Source organism: Chlorocebus sabaeus, chromosome 9, assembly GCF_047675955.1.
Source record: "Chlorocebus sabaeus isolate Y175 chromosome 9, mChlSab1.0.hap1, whole genome shotgun sequence".
Classification (NCBI taxonomy): Eukaryota; Metazoa; Chordata; class Mammalia; order Primates; family Cercopithecidae; genus Chlorocebus; species Chlorocebus sabaeus.
Window position 1 is genome coordinate 121,795,770 of NC_132912.1, and position 27,663 is coordinate 121,823,432.

Sequence of the window (27,663 nt, forward strand, 5' to 3'; positions counted from 1 at the left end):
GCCTTCACATGTCTGTCATCTGGTAGTGGTTAAACCTCCACCTGCAGCTGTTGCCCATCTTGTTCTCTAACTTTAATTTTGGTTAGTGTCAGCCTGTGGTCAGACTGAGCCATTTACTGATTTTGTCCTTTTAGGCTGTTGTGAAACTCTCCTCACCAGATTTGGAAATTAACCGTTATTCTGGCCTTGGGGAAATAAAACCACAGATAATTCTTTGGTAATTTGGGGTAGGGTGCATTGAAAACGTTAGTCCAATACTCAAATGTTGAGGTATCTACTCTGGGCCACGCCTGTGTTGTATTTTGGCCTACCCTTATGGGCAGCAGTCCCTGCTCTCGCGGTGCTGCGCACAGTCCACTTGGGGAATAGGGTCAGCAAACAGGCTGCTGTCGTGCGGCTAGTGCTAGGTGTGATGTGTGAAACAGAGTGGTATCGGAGCACCCAGATGGGGACCCAGTTCAGTGCTGTCAATCCTGGAAGGCCTCTCAGAGGCAGTGATCGATGTCAAAGTCAGACCTGAAGCATAAGAAGACATCTACTCAGACCAGAGGAAACAGCTGTGTGAAGGTCCGGAGAAGAGACCACAGCCCATGTGAGGACCTGGAGGGTCTAGAGGGAGGGGAGGGAGTGGCAGGATATGAGTACGGGAAAGGCTTGCTGTGGTGAGGAATGTGGGCTTGATCTTGACGCACTGGGAGGCCATTTAAGGCTTTTCAGGCCGGGTGCGGTGCTCATGCCTGTAATCCCAGCACTTTGAGGGGCCAAAGCGGGTGGATCACGAGGACAGATGACAGCCTGGCCAACAGGGTGAAACCCCATCTCTACTAAAAACAAAACAAACAAAAATTAGCTGAATGTGGTGGCTGGTGCACACCTGTAGTTCCAGCGACTCAGGAGGCTGAGGCACAAGAATCACTGGAACCCAGTGTCAGGTCTCTGAGCCCAAGCCTGCATGTATTCATCCAGATGGCCTGAAGTAACTGAAGAATCACAAAACAAGTGATAATGGCCTGTTCCTGCCTTAACTGATGGTATTACCTTCTGAAATTCCTTCTCCCCCTGGCTCAAAAGCACCCCCACTGAGCACCTTGTGACCCCCACCCCTGCCAGCCAGAGAACAACCCCCTTTGACTAATTTTCCACTACCTACTGAAATCTTATAAAACGGCCCCGCCCCTATCTCCCTTCGCGGACTCTTTTTCGGCCCACCTGCACCCAGGTGATTAAAAAGCTTTATTGCTCACACAAAGCCTGTTTGGTGGTCTTTTCACACAGACGCGTGTGAAACCCACGAGGTGGAGGTTGCAGTGAGCCAAGATCGTGCCACTGCACTCTACACTCCAGCCTGAGTGACAGAGCAAGTCTCCGTCTCAAAACAAAAAACCTGTTCAGCAGGTGTGATTTAGAAGAGCAGGCTGGAACGTGGACCGGAGGGAGTAGGCAGGAGATGGGCCAGGCAGTGCCAGCAGGGGACGCTGTTGGACTGCGCTGGGCGGTAGCAGCGGGCATACATGGGTTCCAGACTCCATGTACTGGGCCCCGTCTACTGAATACGCTGGGGTTAAGGTGGGGAGAGGGCATCTCCAGTGATCCTGTCTGGTGCACCTGGGTAGGTGGTGGTGTCAATTCCTGAGACTGGGAGGGAGAGCTGCTCTCAAGTTTGGATGGGTTGAGTTTGAGGTGTCTGGGACATCCAAATGGCAAACTGCAGCCAAGTAAGCAGCTCAGTGACCAGCCTGAGTGCCCAGCAGTGTGGCAGTGCCACATTCAGGTGGGTCATGGATGAGAGAAGTCTTAGTAGAATTGGAGGTGGGGCAGAGACTGTGAGGGTGACAACTCTTTTAAGGTCTGGCTATAGCCGGGCGTGGTGGCAGGCGCCTGTGGTCCCAGCCATTCAGGAGGCTGAGGCGGGTGGGTCCCTTGAGCCCAGGAGTTCAAGGCTGCAGTGAGCTATGGTTGTGCCACTGTACTCCAGCCTGGGTGACAGCAAGATCCAGCCTCTAATGAGGCAGGTGACAAGCAGTTTCTTTCTTTTTGAGACACAGTCTAGTTCTGTCACCCAGGCTGGAATGCAATGGCGCGACCTCGACTCACTGCAACCTCTGCCACCAGGGTTCAAGTGATTCTCGTGCCTCAGCCTCCAGAGAGGAGAAAGGAGGCACTGGGCAGAGGGCAGCAAAGGTTTTAAGCAGCTGTCTAGATTGGAGGACGCTGAGTAAGGAAACAAGATTGCTTTTGGGGTCGGAGGCCATAAACAGCACCCCAGGGGTACGTGTTCCACTTGAGATGGCCTATCCATTGGACGCCTGTGTCCTGGGCACAGTGGACTCTCTGTGTTCTTTCTTCAAATACTCAACTTGAGACAGGTTTATTAGGTAATTAGTGATTTCATAGTATCCTTTCGCAGGCCGATCCCCACTCCAACCATCTTCTTAGCAACCCCAGGGATGTCAGACGGGGCACCCTCCCACTGTCTTCTCCAGCCAGCCTTAAAAACCCCAGACATGCCAGCCTGGGAGTGATCTCAGTGTGGAACTTTAAGTCACCTTGTCAGCACAGACACCTCTGGGGTCCCCAGAAGACCTCTGGCAGAGTTCTCTAAACCGAACCTGGAGAGGTGAAGGTTTTCAAGCGGGAAGCACATAAATTCACCTGAAACTCATGCCTACACCCCTCTGTGATAAAAGATTTCTGTTTCTTCTGTTGAAGGCTGAATTTTCTCTTCATGACTACGGCACTGTATCTGAAAAATAGTTAAATTCACAATATTTCTATTAATAGTTTTTCTTGCCTTAGAAGTCAAGTTAAAAAAATCATTTTCTGAAAGCCACCATTTCACAGTCTATCTTTTTCAATAATGTCTAATCTATAGCAGAAAATGTAGCCTTTTTTTTTTTTTTTTAATCACCCAAGTAGTAAAGAAACTTTTTAAACTTTTTTTTTTTTTTTTTTGATACAGAGTCTTGTTCTGTTGCCCAGGCTGGAGTGCAGTGGCACCATCTCAGCTCACTGCAACCTCTACCCTCCAAGTTCAAGTGATTCTCGTAGCTCAGCCACCTGAGTAGCTGGGATTACAGGCGCACACCACCACCTCTGGCCTATTATTGTTATTTACTTATCTCTATATTTGTTTATAATTGAAACTTTCCATTAAAAAGTTTTAAGATGGCTGGGCACAATGGCTCATGCCTGTAATCCCAACACTTTGGGAGGCTGAGGCGGGTAGATCACTTGAGACCAGCCTGGCTAACATGGTGAAACCCCGTTTCTACAAAAAATATACAAATTAGCCGGGCGTGGTGGTGGGTGCCTGTAATCCCAGCTACTCCGGTGGCTGAGGCATGAGAATCGCTTGAACCTGGGAGGTGGAGGTTACAGTGAGCCAAGGTCAGGAGGATTGCTTGAGGTGGGGAGTTTGCAATCAGCCTGGGCAATACAGTGGGACCCTGTCTCTACAAAAAATAAAAATGAGCCAGGTGTGGTGGTACGTTCCTGTAGTCCCAGCTACTTGGAAGGCTGAGGCCAGAGGATCACTTGAGCCTGGGAGTCAAGGCTGCAGTAAGCCATGATTATACCACTGCCCTCCCGCCTGGGCAACAGAGAGAAACCCTGTCTCAAACATACAAACAAACAAAAAACAAATGTGGAAAGAATGTAATGAACTCACATGTGCTCACTCAGGAATAACTATTAACAATTTGCAGATCTCATTTCATCAAGCACCTCCCACACCCAGCAGCAGGGTTTTTTCCCTTGAGTATTTTAAGGCAATTCTCATGTCATGTCACTACGCCATTATCATACGCAACAAAATTAGTAGTAACTCCTTATCTCATCTAAGCACCTCCATGCCCGCCTTGAGCCAATAGGATATTTTATTTATTTATTTTTTTTGAGATGGAGTCTCACTCCGTCGCCCAGGCTGGAGTGCAGTGGCACAATCTCGGCTCACTGCAAGCTCCACCTCTGGGGTTCATGCCATTCTCCTGTCTCAACCTCCAAAGTAGGTGGGACCACAGGCGCCTGCCACCACACCTGGCTAATATTTTGAATTTTTAATAGAGACGGGGTTTCACCGTGTTAACTAGGATGGTCTCAACATCCCGACCTCGTGATCCACCCACCTCGGCCTCCCAAAGTGCTGGGATTACAAGCATGAGCCACCACGCCCGACCCCAACAGGATATTTTCAAAGTCCAGCAAGCAAGTCTTGGCATCTGGGGTCATGTGTGTGACTGACTCCCTTTCCTGCCTCCACTCTGGCCTCTGGGAGTTCTGCCCCTTCCAACCTTGAATGACTCACCTGCTGCCCACCTCCTCGGCCTGGCTGTGCAGGCCCTGCCACCTGGCCCCCAGCATCCTGCCTGTTCCTTGCAGCCTCACGTGCCCATTCAGCCCTTCCCATCCTCCACCGGGGATAAACTCTTCCTCTCCTTCCTGGGCTCAAGTGATCCTCTCACCACAGCCTTCTGAGTAGCTGGGACTGCAGGTGTGTGCCACTTCACCCCACTAATTTTTTTTTTTTTTTTTTTGAGACAGAGTCTCACTCTGTGGCCCCATTGCAGCCTTGACCAAAGAGCAGGTGATCTTCCTACCTCAGCTGCCTGAGTGGCTGGGACTACAGGCACATACCACCATGCCTGGCTAATTATTACTATTATTTTTTCTTTTTAATTTTTTTCAGAATAGAGATGAGGTTCAGGCTGGTTTCAAACCCTGAGCTAAAGTGATCCTCCCACCTTGGCCTCCCAAAGTTCTGGGATTACAGGTGTGACCCACCGTGCCCAGCCAAATTTTTATTTTCAGCAGAGACGAGGTCTTGCTACGTTGCCCTGGCTGATCTTGAACTCCAGGGCTCAAGTGATCCTCCCACTTGGGCTTCCCAGAGTGCTAGGATTACAGGCATGAGCCACAGCCCCCGACCTAATTTTTAGAACATTTTATGTAGAAACGGGGTCTCACTGCATTCCCCAGGCTGGTCTGGAACTCGTGGCCTCAAGCAATCTTCCCAGCTTGGTCTCCCAAAGTGTTGGGATTACAGACATGAGCCACCATGCCTAGCCTGAAATTTTATTCTGAGATGCTGCCTCACTCCCCAACCCCTCGCCCATAGCATAGTAATAAGCATAACTATCTAAAATAATTTGAAACTTCTATGTTGTGCTGGCAAAGTTGCTTGAATGAATGATCCTAAAACCTAAACCTATAAAATGTGGATTCTGAACAAGATCATTCCATAAATATAAACGCTTTTGAGGACATATATATTTATAGTGACAGAAACAAGCACTTAAAATATTTAGCCAAGAAATTGCTGATATCTGCTAGCATCAATAATGTCCTTGACATCTGCTAGAAATTTATGGCAGAGCTTTGGAAATTTAAAAAACTGGCTTTCTGACTTAAAAAAAAAAAAAAGTCCTTGCTACCTACTAACCAACAACCCTTGGCAGAGATGCCATTATCTTCAGCTCTCTTTAACAGATAAGAAAATGGAGCAAGTTGACCAAGGTCGTGGAGAAGCTGGAATCTGAGTCCAGGCAGTCTGACTCATAATAAATTAGATTATAAATTATCTACAGAACTAGGCTGTCCAAGAGCCACTAAGCACACAAGAGTACCTAATTTAAAATTTAACTTAATTTACAATTCCGTTCCCCAGTCACACCAGCCTCTCCTGAAGTGCTCAGAAGCACATGTAGCTCTTGGCTACCATACTGGACAGCACCAATCTATTATAGAACATTTCCATACTGCAGAAAGTTCTATTGGAGAGGGCGTAGTTAGAGAACATTTTGGAGTATTTAAAATTTATTTAATTAAGTAATTTTAAAACATTTCTTTTTATGCCCCAGAAAAAAATGCTTATGAAATAGTGTTAAGAAAAACAGAACCCAAAACTGCACCAAGAGAATTGAGGGATAGAATTAAATATAAATATCATTACAGTTAACCCTTGAATAATACAGGTTTGAACGGTACAGGTCCACTTATACACTGATTTTCATCCCCCTACGTCACCCGTGAGACAGTCAGACCAACCCCTCTTCCTCCTCCGCAGCCTGCTCGACATGAAGATGACGAGGATGAAGACCTTGATCCTTACTGAAACTGATGACTCACCTTCATGTAATAAACAGTAAATATATTTTTTCCTCCTTACGATTTTTTTTTTTTTTTTTTGAGACAGAGTCTCACTCTGTCGCCCAGGCTGGAGTACAATGTCATGATCTTGGCTCATTGCAACCTCCACATCCCCAGGTTCAAGCGATTCTCCTGCCTCAGCCTCCTGAGTAGCTGGGATTACAGGCACCACCACACCTGGCTAATTTTTGTATTTTTAGTAGAGCTGGAGTTTTATTTACCATGTTGGCCAAGCTGCTCTTGAACTCCTGATCTCAAGTTATCTGCCCGCCTCAGCGTCCCAAAGTGCTAAGATTACAGGCATGAGCCACCGCACCTGGCCTGATTTTTTTTTTTTTTTTTTTTTTTTTTAGACGGAGTCTCTCTCTGGTCGCCCAGGCTGGAGTGCAGTGGTGCGATCTTGGCTCACTGCAAGCTCCGCCTCCCAGGTTCAAGCCATTCTCCTGCCTCAGCCTCCCAAGTGAGCACTACAGGCGCCTGCCACCGTGTTCAGCTAATTTTTTTGTATTTTTAGTTGAGACGGGGGTTTCGCCGTGTTAGCCAGGATGGTCTCGATCTCCTGACCTCATGATCCACCTGCCTCGGCCTCCCAAAGTGCTGGGATTACAGGCGTGAGCCACCCGCGCCCGGCCTGATTTTCTTAATAACATTCTATTTTCTCTAGTTTATTGTAGGAATACATTATATAACACATATAGAATATGAAATATGTGTTGACTTTTTATGCTATTGGTAAGCCTTCTGGTCAACAGTAAGCTATTAAGTTTTCGGGGAGTCAAAGGTTATACTTGGATTTTTGACTACTAACCCCTAAGTTGTTCAAAAGTCAACTGTATTTTATTATTATTTTTTTTGAAATAGGGTCTCACTCTCACCCAGGCTGGAGTACAGTGGTGCAATCACAGCTCACTGCAGCCTCAACCCTGGGCCCAGGTGATCCTCCCACCTCAGCCTCCTAAACAGCTGGGACAACAGGTGTACATCACCACACTCAGCTAATTTGTGTATTATTTTTTGTAAAGATAGGGTCTTACTATGTTGCCTAGGCAGGTCTTGAACTCCTGGGCTCAAGCAATCTTCCCACCTTGGCCTCCCAAAGTGCTGGGATTACAAGTGTGAGCCACTGCACCTGGTCTTGTTTTATATTTTTATAAACTTTGCAGATTTATAAGAATAACTTATTTACTTTACTTTTATAACCGCAAAATAAAAAACTTTGAGAGAAAAGTGGAATGAGGGCACTTACCTGTCCAATCTGTGGAAATATACTAAAAGAAACTGGCACCATCAGTGCCATTGTCAGGAAAGTACAAGACAGTTTCAGGATCCACAACGACCCTGGGTTTCTCAGGAAAAACTGGGTCCTGTAAGAGACAAGGCGTGGCTCACTAGTGATGTGAAACTATCAGGGCTTGTTTATTTTCTGAACAGCTGAATCAGGGCCTGTTTTTTTTTTTGCTTTGTTTTGTTTTTTAATTTTTATTTTTAGTGCACCTGAACAGCTGGATCAGGGCCTGTTTTCTCTTTTTTTTTTTTTGAGAGAGTCTTCCTCTGTCGCCCAGGCTGGAGTACAATGGTGCGATCTTGGTTCACTGCAACCTCTGCCTCCTGGGTTCAACCGATTCTCCTGCATCAGTCTCCTGGGTAGCTGGGATTATAGGCGCCCGCCACCATGCCTGGCTAATTTTTGTATTTTCAGTAGAGACGTGGTTTCACCATGTTGCCTAGGCTGGTCTCAAACTCCTGACCTCAGGTGATCTGCCCACCTCAGCCTCCCAAAGTGCTGGGATTACAGGCGTGAGCCACCGCGCCATCCCATCCCTCCTTCTTGGAAATGTGCTGTGTGTGTGGTCCTAGCAGGCGAATCCCAGCCTCGCCACACTGCAGCTCAGGCACACAACCCAACTCAGGCCTACAGAATCCTTCCCCAGGAGTCTGCCCTGAGGGGAAGACACTCCTGCCTCCCCTGGGGTTTGCTGTATTCCACCTCTGATCAGGAGGCTGTGAGGCCATGAGCTGGGAGTTACTAGCAAACGGGTCCCTCATCAATATGAAGAAGCCAATCTGGCAGGAGAGAAGGAACCAACACCCACGAGGGTGACAGGGAGGCGCGCCCAGCAAGGGAGCTTCTGTTCAAGCTGCCATGGTCTGCAATCCTGGCCCGTTCCGGCCCTAAAGCCCCACATCTCCCCTCGAGCCTGAGCTCTTGCGGGTTAGGCTTCTCATACTGGGGGCCACAAGAACCCTGATGGATGCCCAGGTCCTCCACCTCATAGACCATTTCTGGCTTCTTCAAAAGGATGAATCTGAATCCGGAGTCGCTGAAGCTAATTTAAAACATGCTTGGAATCGGGGTGCAGAGGGGCAGGCTTGAGCAATATTCACAGCACATCAGAGCCAGGGGAACGTGCACGTCACCCAAGCCCCTCATTCTAGAGGTGAGGAAATGGCCGTGGAAGGTCCTTGGACATGTCAAGGACGCGAGGTAACTGGAGGCAGAGCCTGGGCTGGATTTCCCATTCAGTGGAATCCACACACCTGGATTTCCATGCCTGCCACAATCTGACTGTCTTAGCTGTGATGTGTGTTTACGGGAAGGTTACTCCTTCCACCGTCTACCACGGTCAGTATCTGACAGGTTTTTATAAGGATTTGACTTTCAGATCCCTACCTGGGGATAGGACCATGCCTCTTACCTTTTAAAAAAGTAGGTGAAGATTTCAGGAATCAGAGCAGAGGTCCCAAACAGCACTGCCCTGGATGCTGCCGTTTCTCTAACAGCCTAGCAAAAATGAAAAGAAAACAGCTTAGGCCGGGCACGGTGCCTCACACCTGTAATCCCTGCACTTTGGGAGGCTGAGGCAGGTAGGTCGCTTGAGGTCAGCAGTTTGAGACCAGCCAGGCCAACATGGTGAAACCCCCATCTCTACCAAAAAATACAAAAATTAGCCAGGTATGGTGTTATGCGCCAGTAGTCCCAGCTACTCAGGAGACTGAGGCACGAGAATCACTTGAACCTGAGAAGCGGATGTCGCAGTGAGCCGAGATCACGCCAAGATTGAGCCGTGATCACGCCAAGATGCACTCCAGATTGGGCGACAGAGTGAAACTCTGTCTCAAAAAAGCAGCTTAATACAGGAGCAAGACGATTTCTAGGGATCCCACAACTCCTGCCAGAGACAGGCAACAGCAACCCTCCCTTCTCACTCAGAAAAAGGATGCCCGTGGAAAGAGGCGGAGAGGATCCCCTCCACGTTCCTTTTCACGTACAGGTGTGTGCAGGTCGGCCGCACTTGGTGCCAGAAATAGCTGGGAGGGGATTTACCTCCTCGACTCCACAGTGGTCTCCATCCGTCTGCCAAACGACCCCAAATAAAGTATCCACTAAGTACAAGCAAAGGTGGCTTCTAGACAGACCCTCACTGAGAACCAAATCGTTCCTCGGTGGAAATGCTGGATTTGCCACGGAGGTTCACTCCGTATTTCCCGTCCAAGCCACATCTCCGCCACCGGCCTGTCCTGACCTGGCTCGGCAGCAACTCCCATACCTGCCAGTGGGGGAGCCTCCAGATGCCCAGCTCTGAGGACACGGGCACGGCATGGGACCCACACGAGGTCGCCTGTCTGTACCCATTTCACAGCGAATTAAAAGTGTTGTACTACAAAATTGTGTTATGTACAGGTTATAACATGTTTACAATCTTTTCTATAATGTACATTACTCCATACATTAAACATTTACACATACAATTTACTGTATGGGTGAATATGCACAAAACCATGTACCCTCAAGGGCACTTTAACGGACTTGTAAGGGAAATTTTGACTATAAAACAGCTCACGTTAACTTTTTTACTACTTGTATTTATTTATTTATTTATTTATTTTTAGAGACAGGGTCTCACTCTGTCATCCAGGCTGGAGTACAGCGGCATGATCACGGCTTACTGCAGCACTGACCTCCCAGGCTCAAGCGATCCTCCTACCTTAGCCTCCCAAGCAGCCAGGATCACAGGTACACCCTACCACACCCAGCTAACTTCGAATTTTTTGTAGAGATGGGGTCTCACTATGTTGCCCAAGCTGGTCCTGACTTCCTGGCCTCAAGCAATCCTCCTGCCCCAGCCTCCTAAGTAGCTAGCATGTTAACTTTAGAAGCCACCCCGGGGTAAGACACATACACCACAAACAGCACATGGTATACCCAAGAGGGGCAGGCACACCTGCGCCCATCCTTCCCTGAACCCTGTCCTTCCACTTCCGGCTTCCCATGATTGGCTTTGACCTGCCTTCCCAGGCTCCTCCTACTGGCCAGCCCCTGCTCTCTGCTCACACCTCTGCCCTGCTGCAGGTGACAGTCACGCTTGTGCGGTTCCCTCTGCAGGGAATGCCTTTCCCCCCACAAAAGAGAGGAAGCCGAGGAGGGCTGTTTTAAAAATAAGGTCTCAGGGGCCAGGCGTGGTGGCTCACGCTTGTAATCCCAGCACTTTGGGAGGTCAAGGTGGGCAGATCACCTGAGGTCAGGAGTTCAAGACCAGCCCGGCCAACATGGTGAAACCCTGTCTCTACTAAAAATACAAAAATTAGCCGGGTGTGATGGCGTGCACCTGTAATCCCAGCTACGTGGGAGACTGAGGCAGGAGAATCACTTGAACCTGGGAGGTGGAGGTTCCAGTGAGCCGAGATCACACCATTGCACTCCAGCCTGGGTAACAGAGTGAGACTCAGTCTCTAAAATAAAAGAAAGAAAATAAAATAAAAGTCTCAGGGACATAAAGTAAAATTGCTTGACTTCTGGAAGGGAAAAATGGCTGTTGGTGTGCCGTGAATCCATGTCAGTGGGGCGAGGCCCGCCTCTGTCCCTTGGTCCCGTGTATGGGGAGGACACCCCAGGTGAGACGCCGTCATTAGGAGGCGCTGTGTGCAAAGGAGTGGCTTATGGGGCCAGTAGGGGGAACAACAGCCACGAGTCACCTGAAATCGGACCAACAGTGCCCTCTCACCATCAGATATTGCTGGTTACGCAGTTTCTGAAATTTTAGCTAAAGGAAATGACCTTCCGCGGGCAGGGAAGTGATAGACGAATGCTTATCGCTTATGCACAGTTGCAGACAATTTATTCTTCGGAGAAAAAAAGACTTTTTTTTTTTAAAGCAGGCCAGTAAAGCTTTTCTTTGACCCTAATATGCCCCTCATGCCAAAAATGGAGTTTCTTCTGGTGAGATGGACTCCAAACAGCCAGTCAAGCCTGAGGCTATCTTCCTGCTGGGAGGCTGGGGCTCCTGGGGAGACGGGGCTCTCACTGGTCAGGGTGTGCGCCTCCAGAGCCTAGCACCAAGCCTGGCAGGCAGGAGGCGCTGGGAATAACTTGCCGTTTCAATATTTGCTTTAAACTGGGTGCAGTGCCTCACACCTCCCAGCGCTCTGGGAGGCCAAGACAGGAGGATCACTTGAGACCAAGAGTTTGAGACCAGCCTGGGCAACATAGCAAGACCCCCCTCTCTACAAACATTTTTTTTTTTTTAAATTAGCCATGTATGGTGGTGCACACCTGTAGTACTCAGGAGGCTGAGGCAGGAGGTTTGCTTGAGCCCAAGAAGTTGAGGCTGCAGCAAGCCATGTTCGTACCATTGCACTCCAGCTTGGGCGACAGAGGGAGACTCTGTCTCTACAAATAAATGAATAAATAAACGAACAAACTTAAAAAAATTTGCTCTCATTCTCCTCTCCAGCTTTACAAATACGTCACAGCAATAGTAACACCTTAAGTTCACATGGAGTTGCAGAGAAATACAAACACACATGTACATAAAGATGTGCAAGTGAACGTCAGAGCAGCCTGATTCATGATAACCCAAGGCTGGACACAACCGGAACATTCACCGCCTGCGGAATAGAGAAGCAAAATGCAGCATATCCAGGAACGGAATACTACTCAGCAGTGAAAAGTAACAAATGACCAACATGTGGTACAAGATGGATGAATCTCAAACGTGAAAGAAGCGAGACACAAAATACTACTGTGTGATTCACTTATGTATAATTTCTGGAAAAGGCAAAAACTAAGAAGACACAAAAGCAAGTCAGTGGCCGGGCACGGGGGTTCATGCCTGTAATCCCAGCACTTTGGGAAGCTGAGGCCAGTGGATCACAAGGTCAAGAGATTGAGGCCATCCTGGCTAACACGGGGAAACCCCATCTCTACTAAAAATACAAAAACTTATCCGGGCGTGGTGGCGGGCGCCTATAGTCCCAGCTACTCAGGAGGCTGAGGCAGGAGAATTGCTTCAACCTGGTAGACGGAGGTTGCAGTGAGCCAAGATCACACCACTGCACTCCAGCCTGGGCGGCAGAGCGAGACTCTGACTCAAAAAAAAAAAAAAGAAAAAAAGAAGCAGATCAGTGCTTCCCTAGGGCTGGGGGCAGGAGTGGGCATTTGGGACATTTTTAGGATGATGAAAATGTTCTACAATTGGACTGTGGTGATGGTCACACAACTGTTTCATTTATTTATTAGTATTATTTTTTGAGACAGAGTCTTTCTCTGTCGCCCAGGCTGGAGTGCAGTGGCGCAATCTCAGCTCACTGCAACCTCTGCCTCCTGGGTTCAAGTGATTCTCCAGCCTTAGCCTCCTCAGTAGCTGGGATTACAGGCATGTGCCACCACGCCCAGCTAATTTTTGTATTTTTAGTAGAGACGGGGTTTCACCATGTTGGCCAGGCTGGTCTTGAACTCCTGACCTCAGGTGATCTGCCTGTCTTGGCCTCCCAAAGTGCTGGGATTACAGGCGTGAGCCACCGCGCCCAGCCTATTTTTTATTTTTGGAGACGAAGGTCTCTTTCTGTCAACCAGGCTGGAGTATAGTGGTGCAATAACGGCTTGCTGCAGCCTCAACCTCCTAGGCTCAGCTGATCCTCTCACCTCAGCCTCCTAAGTAGCTGGGACTACAGATGCAGCCCGCCATGCCTAGCTAATTAAAAAAAATTTTTTTTGTAGAGACAGGGTTTCGCTATGTTGCCCAGGCTGGTCTCGAACTCATGGACTCAAGTGATCTGCCTCCCAAAGTGTTGGGATTACAGGCATGAGTAAGCCACCGTGCCTGGCTGCACAATTGTTTTAAATTCACTAAAATTCATCAAACTTTCCTCTTACAATGGGCAAATTTTACAGTATGTAAATTATACCTCAATAAAGGTGTTTGAAAAAATGTCTCAGCCGGGTGTGGTGGCTCAAGCCTGTAATCCCAGCACTTTGGGAGGCCGAGACGGGCGGATCACGAGGTCAGGAGATCGAGACCATCCTGGCTAACACGGTGAAACCCCATCTCTACTAAAAATACAAAAAACTAGCCGGGCGAGGTGGCGGGCGCCTGTAGTCCCAGCTACTCAAGGCTGAGGCAGGAGAATGGCATGAACCCGGGAGGCGGAGCTTGCAGTGAGCTGAGATCTGGCCACTGCACTCCAGCCTGGGTGACAGAGCGAGACTCCGTCTCAAAAAAAAAAAAAAAAGAAAAAATGTCTCTTTCGGGTGTTGTTTCTTTCCCCAGGGGAAAGCACAAATGCAGTCCTGGGTGGTTTGTTTTTGTTTGTTTGTTGTTTTTGAGATGGGGTCTTGCTCTGTTGTCCAGGCTGGAGAGCAATGGCATGATCTCGGCTCACTGCAACTTCCCCCTCTCAGGTTCAAGTGATTCTCCTGCCTCAGCCTCCCGAGTAGCTGGGATTATAGGCACCCGCCATCACATCTGGCTAATGTTTTCATTTTTAGTAGACATGGGGTTTCACCGTGTTGGCCAGCATGGTCTCAAACTCCTGACTAACTGCGAGTGATCCAACTTACGGTTAGTTTATTAGGTCCAGAACCTTCATTTCAAACTTGTGACCTATTTTCTTTCTGGCAGCAATTTCTCTGTTACTTACAACTATTTTATCTCTGTCACAATTCGTTTAGGTAAGGAGCTATGCTACTAGATGGTCTGGTGGAAATACCATTAGCATGTATCTGATGGTTTATAATTCAGCTTCGTCAGTCAGTGATAGGATTACTTTAAATCGTAATACGTTTGGTGAGCTGAATAATGACATATTTACCGATGGAATGAACAGCCATCTCTTCTGACCTCCTCTGCCACCAACACGCTGGCCAGTAGAGGGACGTACCCTGGCTGGCTAAGGGAGTCCCCGGGATCCCCCACTGCCAGAAGCCCGGTTAGTCTCCTCACTTCGTATCAGGGCTGTTCCACTCTGCTTGATATGTCATTTGCAAACAACTACAGTCTTCAGCTAAAGTCATTTCACAGGGACCACAAAAGATCTCACCTGCTAAAAACATTATTTTAGAAGTCTACACCCAAAATGAAAACACCATAGACTATACTAGGTTCTCACAGCCGAATGCACTCAGTAGTCACTGTGCTGAACTGAACGAAAGAATACTTTGGCCAGGCCCAGTGGCTCACCCTTGCAATCCCAGCACTTTGGGAGGCCAAGGTGGGCAGATCACTTGAGCCCAGGAGTTTGAGACACAACTGGGCAACATGGTGAAACCCCACATCTACAAAAAGCACAAACATGAGCCACGCATGGTGGTGCGTATTTAGAATCCCAGCTACTTGGAAGGCTGAGGTGAGAGAATCACCTGAGCCTGGGAGGTTGAGGCTGTAGAGAGCCGTGATCACACCATTGCATTTCAGCCTGTGCAACAGAAGGAGACCCTGTCTCAAAAAAGAAGAAGAAACTAATAGTAAAAAGCATTCAAAATTGAGGCCTTGAAAAGGAGTTTTGGATCAGAAAATTCAATTTTCTAAATCCATTCTTGATGAAAGTAGTCCTTAGCAATGAAGACTATAAGGACATCTGCTGAAGTGGGAGAAGCAGGGCTTCTCTTAACCCCAGAGAGGGGTGTCCACTGACCTCTGTAAGTGCAGAGCAGGCTGGGAGGGGAGTGGCCCCCAATCAGCACACACTGGGAGGGCAGATCTCACTCTCAGAGGTGCCTAGCACTTGTCAGATGCCTGTCTGTGGCAGTCAGCCTCATGGGTCACCATAGCAACAGTACCCAGTTATTTAATCCAGCACTCATCTAGTTGTTGCTATAGGGGTATTCTGTAGACATGGAGCACATCTGCAATCAGCTGACTTTAAGAAAAGCAGGTTACCACCAAGCACGATGGCTCACACCTGTAACTAGTACTTTGGGAGGCCAAGGCGGGCAGACCACCTGAGGTCAGGGGTTCGAGACCAGCCTGGCCAACATGGTGAAACCCCACCTCTACTAAAAATACAAAAATGGGCTGGGTGTGGTAGTATGCACGTAATCCCATGGTGGTAGCTGGTAATCCCAGCTACTCAGGAGACTGAGGGAGGAGAATCGCTTGAACCTGGGAAGCAGAGGTTGGAGTGAGCCGAGATCACGCCATTGCACTCCAGCCTGGGTGACGGAGCAAGACTCTGTCTCAAAAAAAAAAAAAAAGGTTACCTTCCACAATGTGGGTGGGCCTCATCCAATCAGTTGGAGGCCTTACAGGCAAAAACTGAGGTTTCTCAAAGAAGAAATTCTGCCTCAAGACTGTAGCAGCAGCTCCTGTCCAAGTTTCCAGCCTCCAGGCCTGCTCTGCAGATTCCCACAATTGTGCAAGCCAATTCCTTAGAACAAATCTCTTAATAGACATGCACTGCCCAGGTGTGGAGGCGCACACCTGTAATCCCAGCACTTTGTGAGGCCAAGGTGGGAGGATCACTTAAACTCAGGAGTGAATGGGAGGGACAATGGAGACAGAGGTACATGCTTTTCTTTTGAGAGATTTCAAAAAGGAATTGGGGGCCAGGCATGGTGGCTCACGCCTGTAATCCTAGCACTTTGGGAGGCCAAGGTGGGTGGATCACTCGAGGCCAGAAGTTCCAGACCAGCCTGGCCAACATGGTGAAACTCTGTCTCTACTAAAAATACAAAAATAAGCCAGATGTGGTGGTGTGTGCCTGTGGTCCCAGCTACTTGAAAGGCTGAGGTGGGAGGATCACTTGTGTTAGGGAAGCAGAGGTTGCAGTGAGCCAAGACTGCAGCACTGCACTCCAGGCCGGTGCGACAGAGCAAGACCCTGTCTCAGAAAGAAAGATTATGTACATATATCCCATTGGTTCTGTTTCTCCAGAGAACCCAGACTAATGTCCCATCTTTTACACATCAGGGGGCAAAATGAAAAATAGTTATCTCTCAGCATGCTAAGGAAAGATGGGTAAAGAAAGGTTGAAGGCAGACATGAATTTGTCACTGGCTTCCAAACAGAAAAGTCAAGTCTTTGCCCAAAAGGCAAGCAGCTATAGCTCCATCGTGTCTCTTACCTTTGTCCCAGCAATTATGGAATGGCCCAGGATGTTGCCTTCCTTGTCCATGACCGCAATCCCCTTAATGGATTCAATATTTCGGGACATGTAGACATTCATTCCACTGGCTTGCACTGTAGATGTAAAGAAGTAAAGAACACCCAACACGGGGGTGAGTCTTGTTCCAGCAGAGGAACATCTCTTTGGGTATCTGCCCGCTGCAAGCCTCTTTCTCTGACAGCTGGCCTTTCTCGACCCTCAGGTGGACACCTGCCACAGGCTGGGCCAACCAGGTGCTCTCCTGGGGCTGTGGAAGTAGGCTCAGAGCTGCTGACCACTCAGTCTTGGATCCTGACCACAGCCTGGGACCAGCTTCCAGCACCCCTGCTTCCTTACCGGATTCCAGGAGAAACCCTGGGATCCTGGAAACATATCCCTCACCTTTGCTTAAGTTGTAAGGTTTCCTTTCTTTTTTTGAGACAGAGTTTCATTCTTGTTGCCCAGGCTGGAGTACAATGGTGCGATCTCAGCTTACTGCAACCTCCGCCTCCTGGGTTCAAGCAATTCTTCTGCCTCAGCCTCCAGAGTAGCTGGGATTAAAGGAACCCACCACCAGGCCCGGCTAAGTTTTGTATTTTTAGTAGAGATGGGGTTTCATCATGTTGGTCAGGCTGGTCTCGAACTCCTAACCTCAAGTGATCCGCCCACAATGGCCTCCCAAAGTGTTGGGATTACAGGTGTGAGCCACCATGCCCGGCCAAAGCTGTAAGGGTTCTATAACACCATTTCCTCAATTTCACCACTGACATCAGTTTGCCAACTCTTCAAACTGCTATGATTCCCAAACTCAAATTTGGAGCATGACATAGTAAACTTGCAGGCTGGCAGAGTCAAAATATTCAGCTAATATCTCTGTCACCCCACTGGGTTGGAATCCCTATACTAACCATTTGCTTGCTGTGTAACTCTAGGCAAGTTACTTCACCTCCCTGTGCCTCAGTCTCCTCATCTGTAAAGAGGAATAATAATATTTCCTATCCATAAGTTGTCGGGATTAAGTAAAATAATGTATGTAGAACGTTTATATAGATAATCTTTAAAATGTAGGGCAGGGCGTGGTGGCTCATGCCTGTAACCCCAGCATTTTGGGAAGCTGAGGCAGGCGAATCACTTGAGGCTGGAAGTTCAAGACTAGCTTGGCCAATATGGTGAAGGCCTGTCTACTAAAAATACAAAAAACCAACTAGCTGGGCATGGTGGCGCACGCCGGTAATCCCAGCTCCTCGGGAGACTGAGGCAGGAGAACTGTCTAAACCCAGGAGGCGGAGGTTGTAGTGAGCCGAGGTCACGCCACTGCACTCCAGCCTGGGTGACGGAGCGAGACTCCGTCTCAAGAAAAAAGTGTAATTTGTGTTTCCAGTCTTGTGTTCATTCTTTGGCCATTAATGTGGGTATTTACAGAAAGTGTCACCTCTCAGAGCAAAGACCTAATTTGCGCTTGGGGGCCTGCAGGGCCGCAAAGGCCACCTGTCATCAGTCACAATGTACCAAGGCAGCCAGGTGCCTCTGGAGACGAAGGAAGGCTCACAGACCACAAAGACAGCCCCCGCCCAGACTGCAGGCTCCAGCCCTTCCTGCTCACCGAGGAAGACCACAGGTAAGAGTCTTTTAATCCAAGGGTTAGCCAGGCCATACTTCATCTGGATAAAGTGAGGTACTACCTAGAAGAGAGAAAAATCATTATTTCATGGGACTGAAAAATCAGCAGAACCTACTCACTAGCAGAGAGGCCGCCCTGACCTAGTTTCTGTTACAGGTCAGACCGCTGCCAGTGCCCTTCATGTATTTTTCAAATTCCTGCAACATGGAGGTCCTCTCCCTGTTCATCTAAGGAGTCAACAGGGGCTTAGAGAGAGGTATGAAAGTTGTCGAAAGTTGGCCGGGCGCGGTGGCTCACGCCTGTAATCCCAGCACTTTGGGAGGCCGAGGCAGGCGGATCACGAGGTCAGGAGATCGAGACCATCCTGGCTAACACGGTGAAACCCCGTCTCTACTAAAAATACAAAATATTAGCTGGGCGTGGTGGCGGGCGCCTGTAGTTCCAGCTACTTGGGAGGCTAAGGCAGGAGAATGGCGTGAACCTGGGGGGCGAAGCTTGCAGTGAGCCAAGATTGCGCCATTGCACTCCAGCCTGGGTGACAAGCAAGACTCCATCTCAAAAAAAAAAAAAGAAAGTTCTTGAGAGTCACAGAGCCATTAAAGGTTTGAGCCAGGATGAAGGCCCAGGCTTGTCTGATGCTAACATCTCCATCTTTCACCAGTACAGTGTCCTGACATCCAAAGCAATACACAAATTATATAACACAGTTTATATAACATATTTATAACACACAATTTATATAACAATTTTTAAAAAGATAACAGTAGTGGCCAGGCGTGGTGGCTTATGCCTGTAATCCCAGCACTTTGGGAGGTCGAGGTGGGCAGGTCACCTGAGGTCAGGAGTTTGAGACCAACCTGGCCAACATGGTGAAATCCCTTCTCTACTAAAAAATACAAAAAATTGGCCGGGCGCGGTGGCTCAAGCCTGTAATCCCAGCACTTTGGGAGGCCGAGATGGGCGGATTGCGAGGTCAGGAGATCAAGACCATCCTGGCTAACACGGTGAAACCCCGTCTCTACTAAAAAATACGAAAAACTAGCCGGGCGAGGTGGCAGGCGCCTGTAGTCCCAGCTACTCGGGAGGCTGAGGCAGGAGAATGGCGTGAACCTGGGAGGCGGAGCTTGCAGTGAGCTGAGATCCGGCCACTGCACTCCAGCCTGGGCGACAGAGCAAGACTCCGTCTCAAAAAAAAAAAAAATACAAAAAATTAGCTGGGTGTGGTGGCACGTGCCTGTAATCCCAGCTACTCGGAAGGCTGAGGTGGGAGAATCACTTGAACCCAGGAAGCAGAGGTTGCAGTGAGTTGAGATCATGCAATTGCACTCCAGCCTGGGCAACAGAGCGAGACTCTGTCTCAAAAAAAAAAAAGAAAATAGAAAATAGAAAAAAATAAAAAGATACCAGTACCATGTATATGCCTAGAAACTTAAGACTATTAACATGATTATTTTGGGATAATAGGATTACAGGTGACTTTTATTTCCTATTCATACTTTCTAAATTGTTTAAATTGGAACATAAATTTGTAACTAGAATAAATAAAGCTTCCTGGATTCTGAGGAATAAAGAAGATTTGACAGATTCTAAAAATACTTACTCCTAAGAAGGTTGAAGAAGCAACAGTTCCCGCCATTAGTAATGATCTTTCTAGTGGTTTACAAGTCTAAGGAGAATCAAAAGTACTTATTTAGCAAATATCACAGTTTTATCCAGCAAGGATAATTTTAAAACAAATACATACAACAAATTCCAAAATAAATAACAGAAAACCCCACACCCTCTGCGTCTCATAATACTCACATAACTTCTGTTTCCATTGATGCTGTTGAACACTGTCATGTAGGTATAGAGGAAAACCTACCGAGAGAGGGGCAAATGGATCACAGTTTGGTTTCAAGCATCACAGAATTTAGTAATCGTGAAACAGGAAGAATGGCTACCTGAGGTAAAATCACGGACTTGATCCCTTTTGGTGGCAACATTGACAAAAATACCTTTTAAGAAGAAAGTGGAACACAGTTACAAGTGTTTCTGTGGAGGGAGAACTTGCAGTAGCAAAGAACTTCCCAGGGGAGACGGAGAATTGAGCCCCAGGGAGCTGGGGCAGGAGAGGCTGGTGGTGGGTACAGAGGCTGCCAGTTGGTAGACAAGGTTGAGTGACAGCACCTGCCAAGCACCAAACTAGCAGCTCTAAGGACATCCAGGAGCACACAGCAGGCCGTCTCAAGGGCCTTAGTCCAGCAGGGTGGCTAAGATGTACACATTTGTTAGCTGGGCGTGGTGGCTCACTCTTGTAATTCCAGCACTTTCGGAGGCTGAGGTGGGAGAATCACCTGAGGCCAGGAGTTCTTGACCAGCTTGGCCAACATGGTGAAATCCTGTCTCTACAAAAAACACAGAAATTAGCCGAGTGTGGTAGTGTGCACCTGTAATCCCAGCTACTCAGGAGGCCAAGGCAGGACAATCACTTAAATCTGGAAGGTGGAGGTTGCAATGAGCCAAGATCGTGTCACTGCACTCCAGCCTGGGAGACAGAGCAAGACTCCGTCTCAAAAAAAAAAGAAAAAAAAGAAGAAGTAGTACATATTTGCTAGGGGAAGCAGACAGGAGCCAGCCTGTGATGTGGACAAGTACCTCCTGGGCTGGGAGTGGTGGCTCACGCCTATAATCCCAGCACTCTGGTAAGCCAAACTGGGAGGATCCCTTGAGCCCAGGAGTTCAAGACCAGCCTGAGCATTGTAGCAAGACTCTGTCTCTGGTAAAAATTTAAAAATTAGCCCCATGGTGGCGAGTACCTGTAGTCCCACCTACTCAGAAGGCTGAAGTAGGGGGATCGATTGAGCCTAGGAATTTGAAGTTACAGTGAGCTATGATTGCGTCACTGCACTCCAGCCTAGGCAACAGAGCAAGACCGTATTTTACAAAACAAAAAATGGTCCAGGCATGATGGCTCATGCCTGTAATCCCAGCACTTTGGGGGCCAAGGTGGGTGGATCACCTGAGGTCAGGAGTTCAAGACCAGCCTGGCCAACATGGCGAAACCCCGTCTCTACTAAAAATAAAAACACTAGCTGGGCGTGGTGGCAGGCGCCTGTAATCCCAGCCACTCAGGAGGCTGAGACAGGAGAATTGCTTGAACACAGGAGGCAGAGGCTGCAGCAAGCTGAGATTGTGCCACTGCACTCTAGCCTAGGCGACAGAGCGAGACTCTGTCTCAAAAAACAAACAAACAAAAAAACAAAACAAAAAGCACCTTCCGAGGACTAAGGTGGGAAAGCCCCACGGGGACAATACCAGGTCCCACGGGGACAATGCCAGGTCCCAGGTGAGGGGCTGTGTCAGACGAGGACTTGGTGGTGAGGGGTTTGTGCAGGGAGCGCATCCTAACTCACTGGCCGCTTCTCCAGTGCTCTGCGCATACTTGGTGCTCAGGAAAGGGATGACCTTGCCAAGCTGTGGCCTTCCAGAGGCCCGGATGCCTGACTGGGAGGGTGTGGGGAGGGGGAAGGAGTGGAGACAAGGACATATGAATGGCAGTCATGGGTTATCAGTAGGGGTCCACAACCATCTATCAGGCAGTCATGGGACAGGGGTCTGGAGCTGGAGGGACACAGCCGAGGTTAGGAGGAGAGTGGCCATCTTCCCAAGCTCCTAGTCTCCTAACGGCGAATGTCTGCTTGCTCACCGTGGGCGCCATGAAAGGCAGGAACGCTGGCAGGAGAAGAGAGGAGGTGTCAGTGACCGCAGTTGCCCAGGCAGAGGGGGCCAGAAGGGGACCAGCCACCTGAGCACCTCTTCCCCAGCTTCCAGAAGGCACAGACCTCAAAGGACTTTTTCCACTCATTCTTTTCTTTTCTAATAAAATGGTGGGTCAAGGTCTCAGCACTTTGGTAGGCTGAGGCTGGAGGATGGGTTGAGGCCAGGAGTTTGAGACCAGCCTCCATTTTGTAGAGGTAGTGAGACCCCCATCTCCACAAAACATTTAAAGAAGGTTATGGCAGGATGACCCTGTGGTCCCAGCGACTCAGGAGGCTGAGGAGAGGAGGATCCACTGAGCCTGGGAGTTGGAGGCTGCTTTGAGCTATTATGGTGCTACTGTACTCCAGTCTGGGTAATAGAATGAGACCCTGTCTCTAAAAATGATAATAATAATAATGATGTACATAAAATTACTATAACATGGCTGGGCACGGTGGCTCATGCCTGTAATTCCAGCACTTTGGGAGGCCAAGATGGGCGGATCACAAGGTCAAGAGTTTGAGACCAGCCTGACCAACGTAGTGAAACCCTGTCTCTACTAAAAATACAAATACAAGCCGGGGATGGTGGCGGGCGCCTGTAATCCTAGCTACTCGGGAGGCTGAGGTTGTAGTGAGCCGAGACTGTGCCACTGCACTCCAGCCTAGGTGACAGAGTGAGACTCTGTTTCAAAAAAAAGAAATCCTGCTGGGGGAAAAATAATTGAAGCAAAGCAGGCAGAGTTTTCTTTTTCTTTTTTTGAGACAGACTTTCACTCTGTTGCCCAGGCTGGAGTGCAATGGCTCGATCTTAGCTCACTGCAACCTCCGGCTCCCAGGTTCAAGCAATTCTTCTGCCTCAGCCTCCTGAGTAGCTGGGACTATAGGCATGTGCCACCACAATGCCCGGCTAAATATTTACATTTTTAGTAGAGATGGGATTTCACCATGTTGGCCAGGCTGGTCTCGAACTCCTGACCCCAGGTGATCCGGCAGGCAGAGTTTTCTAAGTGTTAAAAACTACATCATCCCAACCCACTTCTGAAAATTAGAGTCGACTCACCCGCAGGTCGAAAAAGCTTGGGGATCAGGTTGCTGCTGTCAGGATGCACTGTGGCCTTCAAGAGGAGAGATGCAAGGTTAGATGCAAGAAGGGAGATGCAAAGATGTCTGGTTTTGTTATTTTAGGACACTAAAAATTAGGAAGGGACTGAAACTTACAAGACTTCGCTTCCAAGCTTCTTGTATCTTAAAGGAGAAAAAAGAATAGCTTTGTTTCATTTTAAATATTTTTTAAGAGACAAGGTCTTGCTCTGTCACCCAGCCTGGAGTGCAGTGACACAATCCTCACTCACTGCAGAGCAGCCTCGAACTACTGGGTTCAAGCGATCCTCCCACCTCACCCTCCTGAGTAGCTGAAACTGCAGGCTCACACCACCATTCCCAGCTAGAGATGGGGTCTCGCTATACTGCCCAGGCTGGTCTCGCACTCTTGGCATCAAGTCATCCTCCCAAACCATTGGAATTACAGGGGTAAGCCATCACAACCAGCCTTTAAAAAAAAAAAAAAAAAAAGGCTTTTAAAGGTGGCTCAGCACCAAAGAATCTCTTTGCCAGTCTCATTTCTGGGACCACCTTTGCTCTACCTTTCAGACAGTGAAGGCCAGAGCTGTTTTCCACCACATCGACAGAACAAATCAAAATCAATGGATCGTATGAATAAACAAATGAACTAATGGCAAGCAGAGATGAGCCACACAGAGAAACTGACCAGAACATTAAAAAGTCCTGTCTCTACCCTTGGAGAAGACCAACACCTAACTTATGCCTCAGATGAGTCCCCGAATCCGGCTTGCCTCTGGCTCAGAGCAGAGCAGGCCGTGTGCTGACGACACACCGTGCCATAAGCCAAGTTACTTGCAACAGAGCCAAGCTGTCAGCCCAGGGTCCCCAACACATTCTTAGAAAAAGTAAGTTAAATATGTGAGCTCTCCAGAGGCTGCCTTGAGGAACTGGTGTCTGTGAGCTCCAGAAAGCCCCACACACTGCGAGGTAGATAAGGAACCTCGACAGGCTCGTTTGAGCCTATCAGCAGGAACACCGCCTGCAGTGCAGAATGAATTCTGACGTCAGAGGCCTGTCTGAATTCTGGAGTTTGCCATGGGCCTCCAGGAATCAGCTGCAGGGAATCCCCACAAATGTCCACTGCATAGGAGGAATCTTGCTGTCTGGTTTATGGGACAGAATTCTAACTACATTTTAAAAACTAACCCAGTTTTGCAAAGCTGGTCCTCTGGGCAGTATATAACAATGACAGCATTAATAGCCAATAGAACAGTGGCTCCCAAGGGAAGGAAAAAAGAAAGAAAAGAGATGGAGAGAGAGATTAATGGCCAAATTCCACCTGGCCATGCAGGCAGAACCATCTGAGGGCAACTACACCCAGCCTTCAACCAGCCAGACCTGGGCACATGAAACATACCCTTTGGTCCCCCGAGGCGGGGTTGGAAGCATCTTCATTTGTGCACAATAGTTGCCTCGAGTTTTCTATACTTTCCTAAAATTAGACATCAAGAAATCAAGTAATGATCTCAAATTGTTCAGGTTTATCCCCAGATGTAGGAATCACCAGCTCACTCACTAGCATGCATTGGACTTCAACTGCATGCCTGATTTCAAGCCACAAGGTGCCCTAGGCTCTCTAGCCATTAGGATAGCCCTGAGTGCCATTCAGATTTACACCTTCCTCTTCCTAGATGCTCCAGCAGCTGCCCGCAATCATGCTGTCACCTCCCCCACTCTCTGATGTCAACTGTCCCACTGAATGGTTACCACTATCCCCTAGCTATGCATGTCAGAAACCCGGAAGTCTTTCTCCCTCACCCACTTCCACGTCTAATCAGTTCAGTCTTACCTCTTTTTCTTTATTTTCTTATTATTTTAAGAGACAGAGTCTCACTCTATTGCCCAGGCTGGAGTGCAGTGGTGTGATCACAGCTCACTGCAGCCTCAAACTCCTGGGCTTAAGTGATCCTCTTGCCTCAGCCTCCCAATTAATTGTGACTACAGGCACAACCCACTACACCTGGCTAACTTTATATTTTTATTTGTACGGATAGGGTCTCGCTATATTGCCCAGGCTGGTTTCAAATTCTTATTCTCGAGAGATCCTACCATCTCAGATTCCCAAAGTGCTGGGATTATAGACACAAGCCAGCCTCCATTTCTTAATTTGAGAAAAAATAATTAAATACAAAAATTACAAAGAATGGCTACACACTATAATCCCCTCACCCAGAATTAACAACTGTAAACATCTGGTTATATTTGCTTCTAATTTTATTACATTTTCTTTCTTTCTTTTTTTTTTTTTAAAGACGGAATTTCACTGTTGTCGCCCAGGATGTGACTAGTTTAGCCAGTCTGTCCTCCATCATGTGGAAGATTTGTTTCTCTCTGAATCACCAGCAGCCGGCCTGGGCCTGATATTACCTGTTAAACAAATGTACGCTTTTCTTTTTCTTCTTTTTCTGGATGGAGTTTTGCTCTTGTCACCCAGGTTAGAGTGCAGTGGCGCGATCTCCGCTCACTGCAACCTCCGCCTCCTGGGTTCAAGTGATTCTCCTGCCTCAGCCTTCCAAATAGCTGGGATTACAGGCACCTGCCACCACACCCAGCTAATGTTTGTATTTTTAGTAGAGATGAGGGTTTCACCATGTTGGTCAGGTTGGTCTCAGACTCCTGACCTCAGGTGATCCACGTGCCTCGGCCTCCCAAAGTGCTGGAATTAAAGGCATGAGGCATGGCACATGGTCAGATGTACGCTTTTCTTTACCCCTTCCAATCTGACAAGTTCATTCAGAAGGAATACACACAATAATATATGCAGATTGTTATTTCAACTGCTTTTAAAAGGGACATGTGGGCTGGGCCTGAGGTCGGGAGTTTGAGACCAGCCTGACCAACACGGAGAAACCCCGTCTCTACTAAAAATACAAAATTAGCTGGGCATGGTGGCGCATGCCTGTAATCCCAGCTACTCTGGAGGCTGAGGAAGGAGAATCGCTTGAACGTGGGAGGCAGATGTTCCTGTGAGCTGAGATGGTGCCATTGCACTCCAGCCTGGGCAACAAGAGCAAAACTCCGTCTGAAAAAAAAAAAAAAAAGGGACACGTGGTCTTTAAGTTTCAAAATAAAATGTGAAATTCATTAGCTCTGAAGACAATACTTACAACTGAAATGAACACATTTGTAGGATCTAATAATTCTGTCCATTGAAGAAATCGTCGAATAAAGGACTTATGAGGGAGAAAAGCAACAGAGAGGTTAATAGCAGCAGAAAAATAAAGACATAGTAGTAACAGTTGGCTTTTTTTTTTTTTTTTTGAGAACCTGCCAGGGTCTGTGATCTGCCTTTTACTGGCATCAACTCCTGGGATCCTCCCAACCTCTCCATTCTCCAGGTGAGGAAGCTGAGGCTTAGAGGGACTCATGAATGTACTCAAGGCAACACAGCCAGTAAATGATTCAGAAGTCTCTGCCCTTAACCGCTCAGTATCAATTGCCCTTGAGGGCGAAAATCCCAGACTTTGGGGTTCAAATGGTCCTATGTTCATATCTCACATATGACCTCGAAGCAACGGCCTAGAAGATCTCAGAATCTGTGGCCTCACTCTCTGCTTGCTATAAGGCTTCACTCCAGTGAGGGCTCAATGGTGCAGCTGGAGTCACACTGGGGAAAGGAGGTTTGCTCCAGCAAACCCCAAACTTTGTAGTGGTTCTAGCTTTAAGCCCTGGTTCTGCTGGAGCAACCGGAGCTCACTGTCCCTTCTCAATTTCCCCACCTAAAAAAACAGGGCTGGACCCCACTTTAGGAGAGGCCTAAAAGAGAACCCCCTAAAGCCCTGCTCTCTGATTCTCCACATGCGGCTGAACCCAGATGTGCTGCGAGTGTAACAAACGCCGGATTGGAAGACTTCGCACCAAAAAAACGAGTAAGATATCTCAGGAATGTTTTGTACTGATTACATGTTGAAATGTTAGTATTTTGCACCTGCTGGGCTAAATGTACTGTATTGTTAAAAATTTCACCTTTTCTTTTTATCTTGTTTAACGTGGCTACTGGAAAATGTTTAATTGCCTGTAAGGCTCACATCTTATTTCTATTGGACGGTGCTGCCCTAGACGCCGCAGGGAGGTGAGTCCTGCTTATTTCCTGTCCAAGGGTGGCTTCCCAAAGCCTCGGGGGTCTCACCGAGAGTGGCTGGGCTTACCAAGGTGGGACGGCCTGTTTCTCCCCAATCTGTTGCTCAGCCACAGCTCAGGGAGTAGGGAGCAGCCACCTGAGCGAACTGGGCCCCTCCGAGAGGGCGATCTGGAGGGTGACGTTGTGGTCGTGGGCAGCTTGGGTTTCCCCTGCGTCCCCTCCCGCGCCCTAAGGAGTGAAGGCTGGTGGTGCGCGTACCCCGCACAACTCCGGAACGAGGAAACGGAGACGGGGGGCGCCCACGTGGCCTGGCCAAGGTCACCTGGGCCAGCCCGACACCACGCGGCCCGGCCCGCCCCCACCCCGCCCCCAGCCGCGCGGGGCCCGGGGCCGTACTTGGCGCACGGTGATCCAGAAGCGCACGTTGGGCTCAATGAAGGCGGGGACGGCGTCGCTGCATCCTAGGAGCAGCCCGTGTTGCGTTTCCTCCTCTTGTTCTAGGGACATCTTGTGCTGGCTAGAGTGGCCGCCGACACCAGGCCGCGCGCGGAGGACGAGCCGGGCGGCGAGCCCCGCCCCGGGCCGCGCGCGGA

General features: G+C 48.6%; 1 protein-coding gene across 6 annotated transcripts; it reads right to left on the reverse strand.

The window, feature by feature from the left end:
• Positions 1-497: 497 nt before the first annotated feature.
• On the reverse strand, positions 498-27,663 carry SFXN4 (sideroflexin 4). 6 transcript variants are annotated; one of them, XM_073019396.1, is made up of 15 exons: positions 27,467-27,662; positions 26,097-26,162; positions 24,347-24,421; positions 23,086-23,112; positions 22,928-22,982; positions 21,813-21,838; positions 20,068-20,121; positions 19,928-19,984; positions 19,725-19,790; positions 18,107-18,185; positions 16,483-16,598; positions 8,841-8,926; positions 7,391-7,508; positions 2,653-2,743; positions 498-516 (listed from the first exon to the last, which is right to left on the reverse strand). In XM_073019396.1, the coding sequence occupies exons 1-14, from the start codon at positions 27,575-27,577 to the stop codon at positions 2,666-2,668; spliced, it is 1,014 nt and encodes a 337-aa protein (XP_072875497.1). In that variant the 5' UTR covers positions 27,578-27,662; the 3' UTR covers positions 498-516; positions 2,653-2,665. The 6 variants fall into 6 exon arrangements, with proteins under 6 accessions (XP_072875497.1, XP_072875496.1, XP_037865535.1 ...); XM_073019395.1 differs by lacking the exon at positions 498-516 and adding an exon at positions 715-821; XM_038009607.2 differs by lacking the exon at positions 498-516 and having other exon boundaries at positions 2,340-2,743; positions 27,467-27,661.